The sequence below is a fragment of the Prenolepis imparis genome, unplaced genomic scaffold (assembly GCF_030444845.1).
Source record: "Prenolepis imparis isolate NDT839.2.m4 unplaced genomic scaffold, iyPreImpa1.0 SCAF_6, whole genome shotgun sequence".
NCBI classification, from domain to species: domain Eukaryota; kingdom Metazoa; phylum Arthropoda; class Insecta; order Hymenoptera; family Formicidae; genus Prenolepis; species Prenolepis imparis.
This window is the reverse complement of record NW_028141164.1, coordinates 6,115,378-6,132,913: the sequence shown is the minus strand read 5'-3', so window position 1 is coordinate 6,132,913 and position 17,536 is coordinate 6,115,378. Positions and strand designations below refer to the sequence as shown.

The 17,536-nt window shown below is 33.2% G+C and overlaps 3 protein-coding genes across 5 annotated transcripts in view; 1 reads left to right on the top strand and 2 right to left on the bottom strand.

The window, feature by feature from the left end:
- The window catches only part of LOC145937701 (uncharacterized), a 110,071-nt gene extending 107,821 nt beyond the window's left edge, over positions 1-2,250 (bottom strand). Inside the window, exons 1-2 of the mRNA XM_083040976.1 lie at positions 2,112-2,250; positions 1,673-1,749 (exon numbers count right to left, since the gene is read on the bottom strand). Coding sequence (XP_082897102.1) covers positions 1,673-1,749; positions 2,112-2,143 — 109 coding nt within the window. The 5' untranslated portion in view covers positions 2,144-2,250. The remainder of the gene's footprint in view (positions 1-1,672; positions 1,750-2,111) is intronic.
- Positions 1-17,536, top strand: part of LOC145937697 (uncharacterized) — a 58,310-nt gene that overhangs the window by 26,429 nt on the left and 14,345 nt on the right. Inside the window, exons 3-4 of one of the 3 annotated variants that reach the window (XM_083040968.1) lie at positions 14,142-14,297; positions 15,237-15,278. In XM_083040968.1, the coding sequence (XP_082897094.1) occupies positions 14,252-14,297; positions 15,237-15,278 (88 nt within the window). In that variant the 5' untranslated portion in view covers positions 14,142-14,251. Of the gene's footprint in view, positions 1-12,198; positions 12,311-14,141; positions 14,298-15,236; positions 15,279-17,536 lie in introns of those variants that run through there. The other 2 variants (XM_083040967.1, XM_083040966.1) reach the window with 2 other exon arrangements.
- LOC145937680 (uncharacterized) lies at positions 2,115-11,271 on the bottom strand. Its single transcript, XM_083040922.1, has 8 exons — positions 10,997-11,271; positions 10,202-10,416; positions 6,469-9,133; positions 4,912-6,049; positions 4,101-4,159; positions 2,976-3,606; positions 2,566-2,683; positions 2,115-2,299 (listed from the first exon to the last, which is right to left on the bottom strand). Exons 1-8 carry the CDS (start codon positions 11,080-11,082, stop codon positions 2,115-2,117), a joined length of 5,097 nt encoding a protein of 1,698 aa, XP_082897048.1. The 5' UTR covers positions 11,083-11,271.

Below are 17,536 nucleotides of genomic sequence, written 5' to 3'. Positions count from 1 at the left end.
AACTGCATAATAAAATTAATCAAACATATTTTATATTTTATTGTAATAGATATTATTATTTTTATGATAAATATTAATCAAAGAAATTCTCATAAAATTCTTTCCTTACTATATTGTCCTACGATTACCATGATTTTCAGGGTAAATTCTAAGAGAAAATTCTTTCTATGAGAGAAGAGATATTAGATGTAATTAATACTTTTCTTGTCTTAGATGCACTGAGAGAATTTTCTCTTAGAATTTATTCTGAAAATCATAGTAATCGTGGGACAATATGGTATAGAAAGAATTTTATGAGAATTTCTCTGATTAATATTTATCACAATAAAAGTAATAATATCACAATAAAATATAAAACATGTTTGATTAATTTTACTAAACTGCATAATAAAATTAATCAAACATATTTTATATTTTATTGTAATAGATATTATTATTTTTATGATAAATATTAATCAAAGAAATTCTCATAAAATTCTTTCCTTACCATATTGTCCTACGATTACGATGAGTTTCAGGGTAAATTTTAAGAGAAAATTCTTTCTGTGAGAGAAGAGATATTAAATGTAATTAATTTTCTTGTCTTAGATGTAATTAATACTTTTCTTGTCAATTCAATACGTGTCATGATTTTAATTTAACGAAAGATGCCATTCGAAGATGACAATAGTAGGCATTGCCGTTTGTACCTCTCCTGCAGACGACATAAATGGACGTGATACACAAACGCATACAAGCGAGTATCGTCGCGTGAAAACACAATGAAGGAGTCCTCCAATGCTCGGTACTATTGAGAGTGATTTGTAAACACGGGTATAGCAGACCGAGCACAATGGACTTCAACAGTCTCGCGGCGAGTTATGCGGCCATGGTATGGGGACGGGAAAAGGCATAATCGAATCTCTCTATATTGCCGAAGGAGACTCGGTAAATCCCAAGTAAAACTTGCTTCAATCAAATTTCACCGCGGTTCGCACAAAGCATTTCCTCGCAACATGCGCGCGAATGTCATTGTCAACGTGAATTTCACTCGTATAATGCATAAACTATCTATTATTCACGCGCGCGATATAATGAATAAAAAATATTTTCGCCGATTGAAAAAATTATCTGGCGATAGTATCTATGAGAGAAGATACACAATTTTATTTAAGCAATATAAAAATTTTTTTCGCAACGCGGTTGCGTTTTTTTAAAATCGCGAATCAATTCCGACTTTCGCTTCATCGACGTGACATTAATAATCGATGCTATCAGTATCGTATAGCGTTCTTACATTACATGTGCAATTGGGCAGGATTCATAACTGTTATGTGGTGCGCGAGCGGATGAGAATTGGCTACAGGTGGTCCCGGGCAAATCAATATGTGTATGTGTGTTGGGTGAATACGTGAGTATACCCTCGACAATTTCCACCCCGCGACGGACGAGTTTTACGATCTTGGCTATGATGACAATAGGAACAATAGCGCGACATGGAGAAAATACTTGTGCTTCGCGTCATCGTTTGTTCGAATAAATTTCATGTTTTTTTTTTATCAATATGCGCGTGAAACATATACATGTTTCATCGAGACGCGCTTTGCGATAACATTTACAGCAGTCTTAGGAAACTCTCGAGGATAAATTGAAAAACTATGTAAGATGGATTTAAATGGAGGAAAGTACTCACTCAAAGAAGCGGACAGCAAACTCTCGGGATGGGACAACAAATAAAGGTGTGGTCTCAAATGATGTGCGGGAATTGAACTGAAATAAAGAGATGAACGAGTTTTAAAGAAAAGAAAAAAAAAACATGAAAACTAACTTTATTAGAAAAACATGAATAAATCGCAAAAACTGTTAGTAATATCTGTGTGCGTGTATACTGTACACGAATAAAATATAGGACGATAGAAATAATATATATATATATAATTTGCATATAACGTATAATCTGTTAATATTATATATCGATAGATATCGAGGAGAATAAGAATTAAATTTACAAGTGTACGTAACTCTCTTAAACGTACGAAATACTACTTGTTTCGTTGAAATAATAAACGATAGCAAAATTTATTAACAAATAATTAAACGATCAATTATTTATTAATTATCTGTGTGATTACTTTTTACTCCTCATCGTCGCTGTACTCCTCATCTTTTACGAGTTCTTGTGAGAAACCAATGGCACACAAGTCTTGTGGAGATAGATGCTGGATATAAGACTCAAGTTTAATCAATTTGTACTGGCTGATACAATCCACTATCCAATTGTCAGAAATCGGTGCTGCTTTGGCAGTTCGATACCAACGTTCTATAACAAAAATTAAGACGCGAATGTTCTTTAATACGTATCGTTTAATGCATAAACTATCGCTTACAAAAGAAATAAAGAGAGAGAAATATATACATATATATTTGTACAATTATATCAATATAAATATATTATATTTATTATCGATGTAAATATAATATATTTATATTTATATTAATGTACATATATATATATTTTTTTTTTATTTAAATTATCTCGAAGGATTCATCAGATATACATTATATTTATCTATAACAATTACTTACCGATTTTCTTGTCATCATGAACACCGTCATCTTGGATCACAATGCCTTTCAAGCCTTCTTTCTTAGCCAGAGCTTCGAGAGAATCCACCACTGTGGCTCCAGTGGCAATTAACAAGCTCTGAAAACCAAAGGTATTTTTACACGATGGGTTTGGCCCAAGTCCAACTTCAAATAGCGCGGCGGCGGCGGCGACTGAACGTGCAGGAACCGTAAATAAAAATCTTTCCGGTCCAGCGACACGTACAACGAATTGGTTTTAATTACAGCCGAAGAAGTCTTACCGCGTTTTTGACAGAGATTAATAAGGCTCGTGACGAAGCAAATAAGTTCCCGTGTTTAGCTACTGATTAATAATTCGCGATATCTCTTACGTTCTACTTTTGCGGAAATTAAACAAATCAAAGACTGACCTGATACTGGCTTGGCGAAACATTCGCATACGGTCCGATGCAATAAAATGTAAAGCCCTCGAAGAGATCAGTCTTGCGTAGCCTTGATTTTTGAGGACCGGCAACGATAATGTCGTTGTTGTACGTCGTGGCCTCATAAGGAGTTTCGTCCAGCAGTTTTCCCTGTTCGATACAATTCTTGATCCACTCGTAGCTGACTGTCCATTTTCCATATGCTATACCCTGGAGAAACTTCAACGTGATTTTCGCTGCTCTCTTCTCGCCTGTCGTGCTCACGATAACGTGCGTTACGTCGGGTACGAATTGATTCACATAATCCGCGTCGTATTTCGTCGCAAACTCTTTGACAGTCGCTAACATAATCGGTGATAAACCACTACATATGAAACACAGTTTTCGCCTATCGGATTGCCGGTAAACATTCTCCAGTTTACTCTTCTTGGAACTTTGTGATGTACTTTGATAAAGCGGATGTATTTCCTTCATAGGCGTGCTCGCGCCGCTCTTCGGGACGGTCCTTTTGTTCGATATGCTCGGTATCTGCTCGGCGATTGATAAGCACGGCTTCGAATTCGGTGATAAATATGCTGTATTTCTTCTCGACTCGCGTAGTTTAATATTACCTCCGTTACTGCAACATTATAACAATATATGCGTGAATTAACAGTTAAAGTTAAAAATCTTTTAATAAGAACTGCCTTTTCCAATTTTTTAAAGAATCGTTAGATAAGTATATTTTATTTTATCATATATATTTTAGTATGTTATATATATATCTGCGAGTCCCTCTTAATGAATATTGATTATTGTTTAAAGTTTAAATCATAAATACATGCATATATGTAACACATTTTTATAATCCTAATATGTACATTACTACATATATATTCATTCTGCATATTTTATATCTCTTTATTATTTCTATCTTATTACTTTTAATGTATGACATTATTATTGATATTTTTCAATATTATATTCTTCGAAGCTAGAAATAAAAGAGATGCAGTTCTATTTTAATATGAATTATGCAATAGTATATATTTAATGTACGAAGATATTGCCCAGCTAGCAAAAACACGTAGACGTGAGCATACGAAGGGGATGAAAAGTACTTAAAATACTTACTTCTTCATCTTTCTCTCGGGAGTTCTCTCCACAACATCGTCTTCTTCGGCAGAGAGTACCTACGTTTAAAAATGCTATATTACTTTTGCTATATTAACCAAATAGCTTTCATGCCACAATCACGAATGTATAGATAATTCTATTATAAATAAACAACGGAAACTAACTAAATATTAAATGAGATAAAATAGTGTTATTTATAGTGCAAATTCGTGAAAAGTGAGATGTATGCGTAAAACAAATATTTCATAATACATTCTTTTTATTATTTCAATATAATGCACGTGCATTAACGTTATATACACACATGACTGAAATACAATACAATATACACGTATGAATATACGTAAATCATAAAAAGAATATTTTAGAGGAAAATTGTAAAATTGTTACAATAGAAAAAAATTTAAAGAATGAAATTAAAAATGTAGCGATAGTTCGGCAATATATATTAGTTTTAATAATATATCAGTAATATTAAAAAGGATAAAACGATTAATCTTACACAAGTTGTAATTATTTCGACAAGGTTTAAAATTTTTTAAAAATAAAAAGAAATTTATTCTCGACGTGACTTATCAAATTCACAGTAATTATGATTTTATAATATGAAGAAAGATATAAACAGAAGAGAATTGTTTACTTGCAAATATGAATTCAATTCGCGCGTTATAATTATACATTATTTTGCTTTATAAAGAATTTTGATATCTAATAAAAATATTTTTGGAATACCAAAAGCATAAAAAAAAGCGTGCACTTATATTAAAAAAAGAATGAACGAGATTATATAAATACACATTGTACTGACCTCTGTCGCCGCGTTATCTTTTTTCCTCTTTTGCGGAGTGTGCTGCTCCTCCTGGGACGGATTCTCCTGCAAAGTAATCTTCGTCATTGTTTCTTGATTTCGAATAGCCGAGCTACTGAATAATTCTTCTTCAAATTTTCGCAGCTGAATTTGTTGCTGCGTAACATCCATGAGCGAATCAAAGCAATTGTCCGATGTCATGTTTAGCTCGTCGCTAACAACTATTGGTTTTTGCATTATGTTATCGACGTGAGATTGAGCCGCCGATTGTATCGAATCATTAATATATCGCGCGGAAAAGGAAGATTCACCGAAGAACTTTTCTTTCTCACGCGACATATTATGCATTGTAATCCTTCTACTAGAATCTTTTTCAATTGTGTCGACATTTGCCATTGCGTTTCTCTTCTCTCTTCGCTCGACTGTACAGTCGTGTCTCTTTTGGCCGGGAGATGCAACATTTTCCTTGCCAAGATTTTCTAAAGTAGCAATCGTCGCGGGTCTCCTAACATTTTTAAGAGAACAGTGTTCGAAAATATCGTTCGTTGACGACGCACTTAACATTGGAGTCTCCTGCGCGGCGCCACACGATTCATCTGTCATCCCGAGACAGTTCGACGTCCTCTGTTCCGCCAATAGACGAGATTTGAGATTGCGGCTGGTCGGCTGGTTGGTACAGGGTATCATATCCTCGTTGCTTTGTGGCAGCTCGACGTTTGCGATGATCTCGTCGAAATTGTCCTGTAGCAAACACTCTTTGCTGTTCTTTTCTTCTTGACTCGTTCCCTTGTTCCGCGGAGAATCCAGCGGTCGACAGGTGTCGATATGACTCTGCGATCGATTGATCTGCAGTACTCTATTTATGATGTCGTCATTAGAGGCTTCTGCGATTCTTTTCAATATTTTGTCCCTGTTGAGCTTCGTAGATTGCTGTAATATATAGTCAATATTTTGCGAATTGAACATACTACTGCTTTCAAACATATCCGATTCTCGCATTGATAAGTTTTTCTGATTCACCGATTGTCGCTGACTCGTCAATTTTTCCTCAGACGGACATTTTATTGGCAAACATTTTTCCTTAGGCGCGTCCGTAATCGATGCGTTCTGTTGGTCAAATTGATCGTCGGTCCTGGGCCTTCAAAAAGAAAAACCATGACGATGTAAATAAGAGAAATACGTCTAAATGACAAGAATATTTTTCCGAGATTAAATGTGCAGTGTACTATTCTGTGCTTTGTCGCATTACTTTAGCTACAGTAATGATAGCGGTAGTAGTAATCACTCGGAGTGTAATTTAGTATGAGAGAAAAAAAATTAAAAAAACATTTAATTTCAGAAAAACAACATTTGTTGACTATATGCATACGGATCAATACAGATAAAAGTTATAATATATAAGAATTATAATACAAATATTTATGATTATATAGATGAAAAAAATGCATAAGATAGAAATACAAATTAAAAAGTAAAATTATTAGCAGGAAAGATTAAAACGAAAAATAAATGATGATATTTTGGCTTATATAAAATTATTAATATAATTTTTAGTACCTTTTCCAATTTCTCGCGATACGCTCCGGCGATTCCGATTCCGTGTCCGAGATAGAAATCGGTAGAATCCTCTTGAATTTTCTCGCGCGTGTATCCTGTTCCTGAGAATCCAGGGGGATTACTTCGATTACGTCCGAGGAATTCGAATGACGTTTTTTATTCACACCTTCTAAACTCGATCCTATGTTTTTGGATGATCTATTGTATCTGTCAAGTTCTATCCTGCGTCGATCACTGTCATTGGCCGAGTCGCTGGAATCGTCGTTTCTATCATCGTCGAACAGTTCTTTTTCACCGGTATATCTCATTCTTTTCCTCTTCTTATCGGAGTTTTCGACGGAAGGCTCTTGCGCTTTGCTCGTGGACGCTGCAAAGTGCGAATTTTTCATCGTAGAAAAGTTATTTCCTTTAGTATGAACGGGCTCCTCGAGCTCAGATTGCTGCCGCGTTGAATTCGCGCGTCTAGATTCTCCGTGTTCGCTCATTGGGGAGTCTATCGCCAGAAACTTCAGCTGCGAATCTTTGTCCGGTGACAGCAGTTTAATGGAATTCAATGTCCTTGAATGAACACGCGAGATCCCTTGAATCGCAGAGTTGTCTGCACGAGGCGTCTTATGAAGAGATTGCGCGCTCTTCTCAGTAGCGTCCTCGATCGTCGCACTCTTCTTTCGATTTAAATGATGATCGATATCTTTCTTTGGTGTCGAAGTCGCTGAAACTTTACGATGCGGAGATGCCGTGGGAAGTTCGGCGTCTTTCGAAACAGCTTGAATTACGGAACCAATATCCTCCATCATAGTGATGTCGATCATGTCTTGTGGCTCGTTTGATCGATCAGCGAGTCCCGCCAAGTTGCATGGCATATTCTCGATATATTGCTTCATCTCGGATTTACTGATCGATTGCTGCATATTATACACCGATGTGTTTTGTATTTGCGCCGGCATCGACTGTTCGCGTTTAATCGTGCTGGAATATAAGTATTTCACGTTGCGTCGTCTAATCATTGTGCCCATTTGAAAAAATTTCACGAGACTGCCTTTCGATATCGAAGAATCGACGTTTCTACGATCATCCTTGTCTTTCTCGATAATCGGCAATCTCTCAATCAATGAAACTTGACTTAACGGTGGAGAATCAGTTTTCTTATTATCGCCAATTCCTGGCTTTCTTTTCAAAGATAATCTAGTCTTCGATATTGGAGATTGCGAGGCTTGAAAAGAAGCAACTTCTCCCAATATCTTTCGAATACTGTTATTCTCTTCAGGTTCAGGAGTTCGGTTTTTCGCCGTGACGAAGGGTGACAAACTTTCAAAGTTATTGACAGAAGCTTGCGTAATATCGCGGATTTTTTCCACATGTTCGTTTACAGGTTTGTTGAACTTTTTGGGCGTTAATTTTTTCGGTGACAATTGCAACGAATCATAATATTCTGTGATCATCTCTACATCTTCTTCATGACATCGATTTTGAGAAGCTCGAGAATCCTTATTGACGTTTTCGGTGCCGACAATATTGCTTACCTGATTGCTGTTCAGATTTATTATAGGTATTCGTATACCTTCATTTTCTAGCATTACATATAATGGCGTTTCTGGCGAAGCATTAGTTAATGATGATGTCGAGTTATTAGTTTTGTTCTTTGCAGATTCCTTCTGTTTATAAATGTCCGTTTCACTCGACGCTTTCGACGCCATTATTTTTGCATTCGAAATGTCCAGATTCTTATCGATCGCATCCTGTTTCTGACTGTTCTCTTCTTTGCTCATGTTATGATCCACCGCAATTCTAGCTAGATCGTATTTCTTACTCTGCGATAACGCAATATTTTCAATTATTCTAGGTAAATCCTTATTCTTCTCGGTACTCACATTCAGCTTCTTCATCTTTCTTTTTCTACCGCGTTTCGTCTCTTTCCCGAATTCGATCATGCGGTTCCAGTCTGTTGAAGTTGATGCGATGGCAGACGCGTTCGAAATCGAGTCATTAGTCATCTGACGCATCTGATCGTTTGCTGTTGTCGATGACGAATTGCTCCGATCATTCGTTTTCTCGATGCTCGTTTCTTTCGACGCATCTTCCTTGTGAGTTTTTGCGTGTATCCTAGCGTGAGTCATTTTATATTTCAATTTACTCATCATAGCGGAATCGGTCTTTGTTATATCGTCGAATTGCTTCGCTCTCGCGTTCTTGCTCATCCGGGATGTATCTGCATCTTTGTCGATACGGTCTGTACAATCTGTAATCTGTTTTTTACGGCGACTTAGTCTGCTGCTCTTGTTGTCCTTATTGTCATGTATTTCGTCGGTCGCGTTTAATGTATTATCTTTATTAGATATTATATTGGCGTCGTTTTCTGTATGATCATCGGGGAGATAGTGCAACCACGTGCGAACTTTGACATCAGACCGGCTGTAAATTTCGTTATCAATCTCGTCGGCGGGAAAGAAATGATCACTGTATAATTGTTTAGTTTTCTCGTTCAACGAGCTTAAACCATATCGCGGATTATCAACGATCGTTTCTTGATTGTCACTTGTCAACGATTTTTCTGTTTTCAAACACTGTTTCGATGGTTTCCTTTTGTTAGAATCTCTACTAGATTGACTAGCAGTCAAAGAGCAGCTTTCTTTCGTATCTTGCGGTTGCTTCGAGTACGACATTACTGTAACATAAATTATCAAAGTATAGATCAGAAACGTTTTATTTTCTGATCTTGCTAAACAAGTACGATTTTACATCAAACATTATGAAAAAATTAATCAATTTGACTTCACGCAATCGTTTTTATTATTCTTCATACAATTATAGCTAGATACGATTGTATTACGACCACGGTGATCTCTACATTTCTTATTTTTTTTACTTTTCTAATAAAAACATCTTAAAAATATTCATTACGAGGGGTTGGATAATGTCAGAAAGATACGTGATATCTAAACTCCAAGGCCTCATAAAACATTGAGCTTTCTGTAAATGTATAGCGTGAATCGAGGCACCCTAGAGTATCGAGAATTAAATTTTTCAAGCCTCCTCTGCGCATCATGAAGAACATAGACCTTACTTAATGTACTTTTATGGCAATGCATTTATTTTGTTCGTTGTGTTTAACTTTTGTTTACGACTGAATAAAACAACAGTGGATCCCTCGCGCAGATTAATAATTAACGCAAAAATTATAAGCATCATCAAAGACTTGCAGTAATGATTCTCAATAACATTTTAGCGAAACGCAAGAATTATTTTCCAATGTATTCTATGTTCTTTTACATTCTTTAACTTTTGTTTACGACTGAATAAAACAACAGTGGATCTCTTATGCAGATCAATAATTAACAAAAATTATAAGCATTATCAAAGACTTGCAACAATGATTCTCAATAACATTTTAGCAAAACGCAAGAATTATTTTCCAATGTATTCTATGTTCTTTTACATTCTTTAACTTTTGTTTACGACTGAATAAAACAACAGTGGATCTCTTATGCAGATCAATAATTAACAAAAATTATAAGCATTATCAAAGACTTGCAACAATAATTCTCAATAATATTTTAGCGAAACGCAAGAATCATTTTCCAATGTATTCTCTCTATGTTTCTTTACATTCTTATACTCTGAATAAGATTAATCAATAGTAACCCAGATAAGAATATTGATTTATATCACATTGATTTGAACATGAATTAAAAATTTATCAAAGAAATTAAAAATATTTTTGCAATGTACTCACTGTCGATATGACAATCAGTTTGAATGGCAATGATAAGGTTTGAAAACTTTTCAATACAGGCTTCCAAGTGATCATCCTTGGAAACATTGCGTCTATTGAGATTGTTCTTGCACAGTGGACAAGTTGCACCTTTCTTCACCAAGACTTTCCATATGCATGACTTACAGAATGAATGACCGCATCGTGTCTTTGTAGGCTCTGTCATCAACTCTAAACTAAAATAATAAAATAATAAAAATAATAAAATAATATAAAATTGTAAAATTATTTATAAATCCTGAAATTAATCTAAGTTCTATTCATATGAGTAAAGAGTTATTATTTGGATTAGTACATATACATTGTATATAGAACATATAATTAAATATATATAATTTAAATGAAAAAAATATATTGTGCAGTATTATATAAAGTTATGTATATATATAAAGAGTCCGTATAAAGAGTATATATATTTTTATTTTAATATTTTTTCCTACATTTATACAATGAAAAATCTATAAATTAGTCAAATATTTATTGTTTAAAATTTGATATAAATTTAATATAAAATAACTCATATATGTGATCGATGAAATACAAATTATATATCAATTATATATCATTAGTTTGTGTGATTTCATAAATATACTATAAGTATTAAACATATATCATGTATACTATTGGAATTCTAACCTATATCAGTACCTATATCAGTACGAATTATCGCACGTGAAAGTAGTTGATTAATCGCGATTGTACACCGTGCGAACAGATTTGGTGGTATTTTAATGATATTTTAATTAGCAAACTTACCAAATTGTACATTCCAAGGATTTTTGCATCATTTTTACAGTTTCGGAAAGTTCGTCGATGACACCCTTTTGAATTTGTTCTGCCATTGTTGTTGCTTGCGGTTAATGTGCAAACTTATTATCACTGACAACTTGTGGACGATTCTTGTCTCGGAAATATATGCAGTCCTCGGATGAATTAGAAAAATTGTTCAGAATCTCATCTCGACACGTCTCATCTGGACCATATTTCGAATCAAAACTGCACTTAACAATGCGCGGGATTTGACTGCAGCGCTACGGATCATTGTATTATCGATTATCTTTCGAACCGAGATAAATAAAGATAAAAATCTTTATACGCAAAGCTTTTGTAGCCAAGTATACGATCTATTTTTCTCATTTATATTTATGTAGGTTGTGTGTGTGTATTTTATTAATTACAAATAATATAGAGATATGTATCTCTCTCTCTCTCTCTCTCTCTCTCTCTCTCTCTCTCTCTCTCTCTCTCTCTCTCTCTCTAAATATATATATTATATATATAGCATTTAAGCATTCAGCAATTATTGTAAAAATATCATTTAAATCTCGATATTATGTGTAAATTATGTCATTAACAAATTACGAATTATAAAGAAAAGGATTAAAAAGAGATTGTGAAAACTGAATTTATGCAACTTGACGAAAATCATCTATAGCCAAAGCTTATATCAATGTCCATCGAATCAATTTCTGTTAAATCAAAACAATTTTAGCAAATTAGAGCAACAATATTTTTAAATAAACAAAAGTCGCCTTACCTTGCATATTTTTATACACAAAAATGCTTATTAGAATAGGCAGCTCACTCGACTAAATCGCTCTTGGTACGTTACAATCAAAAATTTATTGGTCGGAATAAAATTATTATATTATCGATACTTTATCGATTCTTTATCGATTTTAATCGCAATCTCAGGCTGCAATCGAGGGGCGCTACGAAGCGTTTGATTGACCAATCAGGAGGAAGGATTAAAGAATCCTTTACCCTGATTGGTTGACGCAACACGCTTCGAAACATCTCTAGATGTCTCTCCGATCGCGGCCTTAAAGTGCATATGCCAGTCTATATTCTATATCGCGCTCATTCATGCTTGTAATGAGTGTTGGGCGCCAAATCTACAGCAAAAGCAAATGGTGTCGTGTGTCGTGAATTTCGAAGTGGTGTGATCTCCGTGTATAGTCGTCTCGGTATAGTTTATTTCAACGCGATGCGCATTCGCGAGATATATTATCGTAGAGTATCGGTGCAGAATGTCGACGATAACTCAATTGCAAGCTGAACATCTCTCAGGTAATATTTTTTGGATCGATTCATGGTCGCTAAAATCTCTTTACTTCCGCGTTACGGAACGCCTCCAACCGACAGCGATTTGAAAAATAATTGAAATCTTTTGATATCAAAACATTTGGAGATACATACATATGTGACCATACACACATGTTACATATATATAAAATGTGTTTCTCCTTTATATATGAATTCATATATATAGAGGGAAAAGCTGGAAAGCGAGAGCTAGAGCGAGAGAGCTAGAGCGAGAGAGAGAGAGAGAGAGAGAGAGAGAGAGAGAGAGAGAGAGAGAGAGAGAGAGAGAGAGAGAGAGAGAGAGAGAAGAGAGAGCAGGGCCACGTTATTATAAATTAGTGTCTCTCTCGTTTGAAATAATTGTATTAATATTATAATTGTGAATTGATATAATTAATTTTACGTAAAATCTTATTTTTGTATTAAATTTAAAAAATTTAATTTAATAATATTTTAATATTAATTCCTTGCTGATTCTTTTTAAATCGCGGTTTTTAAATATAAATTTTAAAAATTTATTTGTGTGTATGGTACAATTGATGCTTTTAATTAGTTAAGCTATTTAAATATTTAAAAAATTTTTGTTATATAATTTATTTATATTATGAGATCAAATGACATATGTGGCTCAACAGCGATTAATGATTATGTATGCTGAGCTTATATAATATAATTCATTGTATTAATTCTCATACATTGTCTATTAATTATTATTGCAATAGTTTGCTAAAATTGCATTCACGAAATTAATATGAAATAATGGTGCATTATGATATGCTTTATAATGTACTATATTGATGAACAATGAATTATATATATCACATTTCTCATTTTTATATTTCTCTCCAATACAATTTATTATCGAACCAAATTAATTAAAATATATAATTCTTTGAACTGTATATTAGTGAGATTGTGTTGTTCTGCCTGTTAGGTAAAAAATATTTGGATTTGATATATTTTATAAACTATACATACGTGCGTCATTTTCATTGGTATTAAAAATATTTTATTTAAACACTGCAGTGGTAAATTATTACCCGAATGCAAATAAAAAAAAAAAGATTGTAGCTGGATTATGCCGGATTAAATAAAAATGGGAAATAAATAAGTTATATATCGATACAACGAGCCGGAGGAATTCGATATAGGTTTGCCATTATACGAAAATCTTGGGGGAAACGCGAAAACAAACGCAACGCCGCGGTCTCTTTTACGAATATGAATATAATCCTTGTCTGCCGGAGCCAGCCAGGATTCATACTGACGCGTTCATGCATAAGCCATTTACCTGGTTTACGGAAACGTCGGAAGAGCACCGCGCGACTCGCTCGAAAGCAAATTTATACATTATTCGCCGGCGATTATATAGGACAGCGGATCTCGCGGAAGCCGCTCTCGGGGTAGGGCATGTCAATTATTCGTATCCCTCCGCGATGCAATTCGCCGATACAGGAAATTTTCGACCTTCCGCGGTTAACCATGCGCGCCTCGCATCCGCAACCGCCTGCGGAAAAGCTTTACACGGTCTTAAATCATGGTTTTGATGTATCGTGACAAGCAAAAGGAATTAGTTGAATTCTGAACAAAATTTAAGTGGTATCGTACAAGTGTGTGTCTTGATAAACATTTACATAAATTCAAAACTGCGCTAAATCTATATTTTATATTTTTATTGGTACATAAATGTACATATCAATATTAAACGCTTGCGATCGGATATCTGTCAATTCAATTGCTATTTTCAATTTAGCCGGCAGAAATATTTTTTCGATAATAAAATTTTAATTAGAACTTTATTTTTTTTTTTATACAGGACCTCAGTCCGGATGCGCAGCACTAGCCGTTGACGAGTTCTACGTATGTGAAGTTATGAACGTGATGTCATGTAGCATGATTCTTCGCGGACCGACCTGTTGATGAAGTATGGGGTGGTTCTTCCTTGCCAGTATTTTGCTGCTCTCCTTATGCGGTAAGTGTTAAAAAGATAATTTATACTCTTTACATATAGAAACATATAATATTAGAATATTACTTTGCGCTGCGATTGTTTATACAAACAAATCTGCGCGCGAGCATCTTCAAATTTTAATTATATTATCATACAGTCGAAATGCACTGTATACCTCTCATAATTTGCGAGAAAAACTTTATTGAATATTTATATTCAAAATTTCAATATTATAATCTACACTTGTGTTTAGAATCAATTAAATAATATTGATTCTGTTATTTTTTATTGAATTTTAGAAAAACACAAGAAATAAATAAAAGATTACATTAAACAAAAGTCTGAATTGTTGAATATCGAGAGAATACATAGAGAATATATATTATTAGTACAATATATTTAGTACATACAATATATTATCAATATACAAAAAATATATAGAATATTATCTATGGATCATAAATTATACATTTGATAATGCAGATCCTCGCGCGATTAATGTAAAATATCACGTTTAGTAATCGGTCCAATAAACTGTGGTTCATAAATTAATTTCTGGAATCGTGAAATATATATTAAAGTCTCAATTTATTCGTAACCGTTTTGCGAAATTATGCAATCAAAAATTCAAGCAGCACCAATGATAAAACAAAGATGTGCTTTTATAAAAATAGTAATTCCTGTCACGATTGGTTAAAACAAAATTGATTACTGCGCGGATTCAATAACTCATCCAACCTCAATGCAGGCTGTAGCGGTTTGATTCTAAATTATACTTTGTTTGAAATTATCGATTTTCTATTCGTGGATAGACTTGTCTTTGTTACGCGTCGCGAAATCCAAATTTTCATCCGCATATGCAAATTCAACTCAACATTATCGAGAATGTAGAATAATAAAAATAAATCTTCATAAAAAATATTTGTGTTCTTCACGCCGTTAATATAACTTTGCATTAAGGATGCTGCGAACCCGTCAATCACATATTTCGCAAGTCTGACGGTAAAAATTAATTTTTTACCCTCATTATACATTTATATATATACGTTGCAAAGAATTTGTTCGGCACTTTTGACACGAGCAATGCATGCGACAGAAATAGCACTCGACGATCGTCTTGATTCACATTTCAGTAAAGTTATATTAACAAATATTAAATTCAGTTTGGAAGAAAGGGCGCTTAAATTATTGAATATATATAAGTATGCATTCTTAAATCTCTTGAAAAATAGGTCAAGCCAGTTCCGAATAATGATGAGTGCATTTTAGTAGCCGTGAAATGATAATACTAAAAGTTATATAATTGTCATCCATTCAATCAAGTACGATTCAATAACTGTTAGAGAGAATGCAAGTTGAAAATTTTTCTTCTCTTCTCTTTATTACGATGATTGATGATTACCTAATATATCAATTCGTAGCGAGTGAAGCGTGAAATACGATTCTGAAGTAAATTTCATAATGTACATTTATTGTTCGCATTCAAATATCCTGAAAAGTGGATCAAGCGAGTTTTGTGCGATTATATATACATACAATACTTATGTGTTCACGATATTTGCACATTGTTTGACAAATTCCACTTATTGAAAAAATGCGATCTACTAAATGCGCTTTGCAACAGGTATTGAAATTGGCGAACTTTGATATTCTTCTACTCGAAAGAATAAGATTATTGAAGAGACAAAATTGGTCACTAGTAGTTTTTTTATTCTAATAATATTTACTCGCGATTTTACCATATTCTACAATTTTCAAAAAATTTATATTAATATAAAAAATAAATATGGAGATATTTTTGTTGCAATTTGAGATACATCTTAATGTTTATTATAACTTTTATAAATGTTTATTAATAACTTTTATAAATGTTTATTATAACTTTTATAAATGTTTATTATAACTTTTATAAATGTTTATTATAAATTTTTTCGAACGTATACGATCATGAAAATTTAAGAGCAAAGAAATTTTTACATTGCATTGAAATGGATATAATTATAAATATAATTCTGTTTTTCTTCTATTGCAAATGTTATAATAAAAAAAATATTTAAGAAGCTAAAAGCTAGTAAAAAAATAGAAAGATAGAAATTAATATTTCAAGAACAAATGATTATACTAACTCTTAATAAATTTATTTACTTTATAAAATGTATATACTTTCAATATTATTCAGAGATAATGGTTCCAATTCAAATATAATTATTGTTTAATAAATAGATTATGGTAGCTGCGCAATTACAGTATAATTAATTATAATAATTTAATTATGGTTTATATATAATCATAGAATTTTCATTTATATATATACCTCTTTATAATTCTCGTTGTTATAATCATTCGTCCACACTGAGTGGAACCCTAAATGCAATTTATCAGCCCTCCTCTGTAAATTGCCCGTCAATCCATTTGTCATTACATCAATGTCACCCCTTGACCCAATAGTGGACTGAACTCCTATCTACCTCTAAGCATATGCATTACTTTTAAGAAATATATTGAATAAAAAATATCATATGTTGATATTTTTATTTTTCTGATTTTATCTATTATCTTGTTGATTACGATTATTCGTAATTGTTAAAATTAAATGGGGAACTAATCAATAGAAAATTTATTTATCTTGTAAGTTAATAATTAAATGGATCTGCTGACCTCACATATTCTTCTACTTTTATAAATGCTTTGATACATATACTTCTTATGATTAAAGCTTTTTGTCTTTTGCGACTTAAAGTAAAACTTATATAAAATATATATCTGAAGACTTAAGGACATCAATAAATAGAGAGCGTAGGAGAGATGCGAGCAAAGTGCACGATTTAAATGTTTGTATAATAAATCATTGGTTTTTGTTTTTTTTAATTTATCCAGTTTATATATTTACTAGAACAACACAAGCACGCGCTACGTGCGCGTCATATATTCCTCGATTTTATATAAAAAAGAATTATATTTTTTGACAAAAATCAGCTGTGATCACTAGCGGATCCTGACGTCGATAGCTCTTTAATGTTTGTTTTTCTTTATTTATATTTTTTAAACAAATTCAGCAAAACTGTTTCTTTTAATTTGCAGGGGGGTTACCCCCCCCCCCCCCTCCGGATCCGCCAGTGTGTGTGTGTGCATATATATATATATATATATATATTATATAGATATAAAGAATTTCTCGCCTAATTATTTTCATGCAACGAAATTATCTCATCATTTCGTCCTATGTCTGACTTAATCTATACTTAATTCCTTGAATGCGT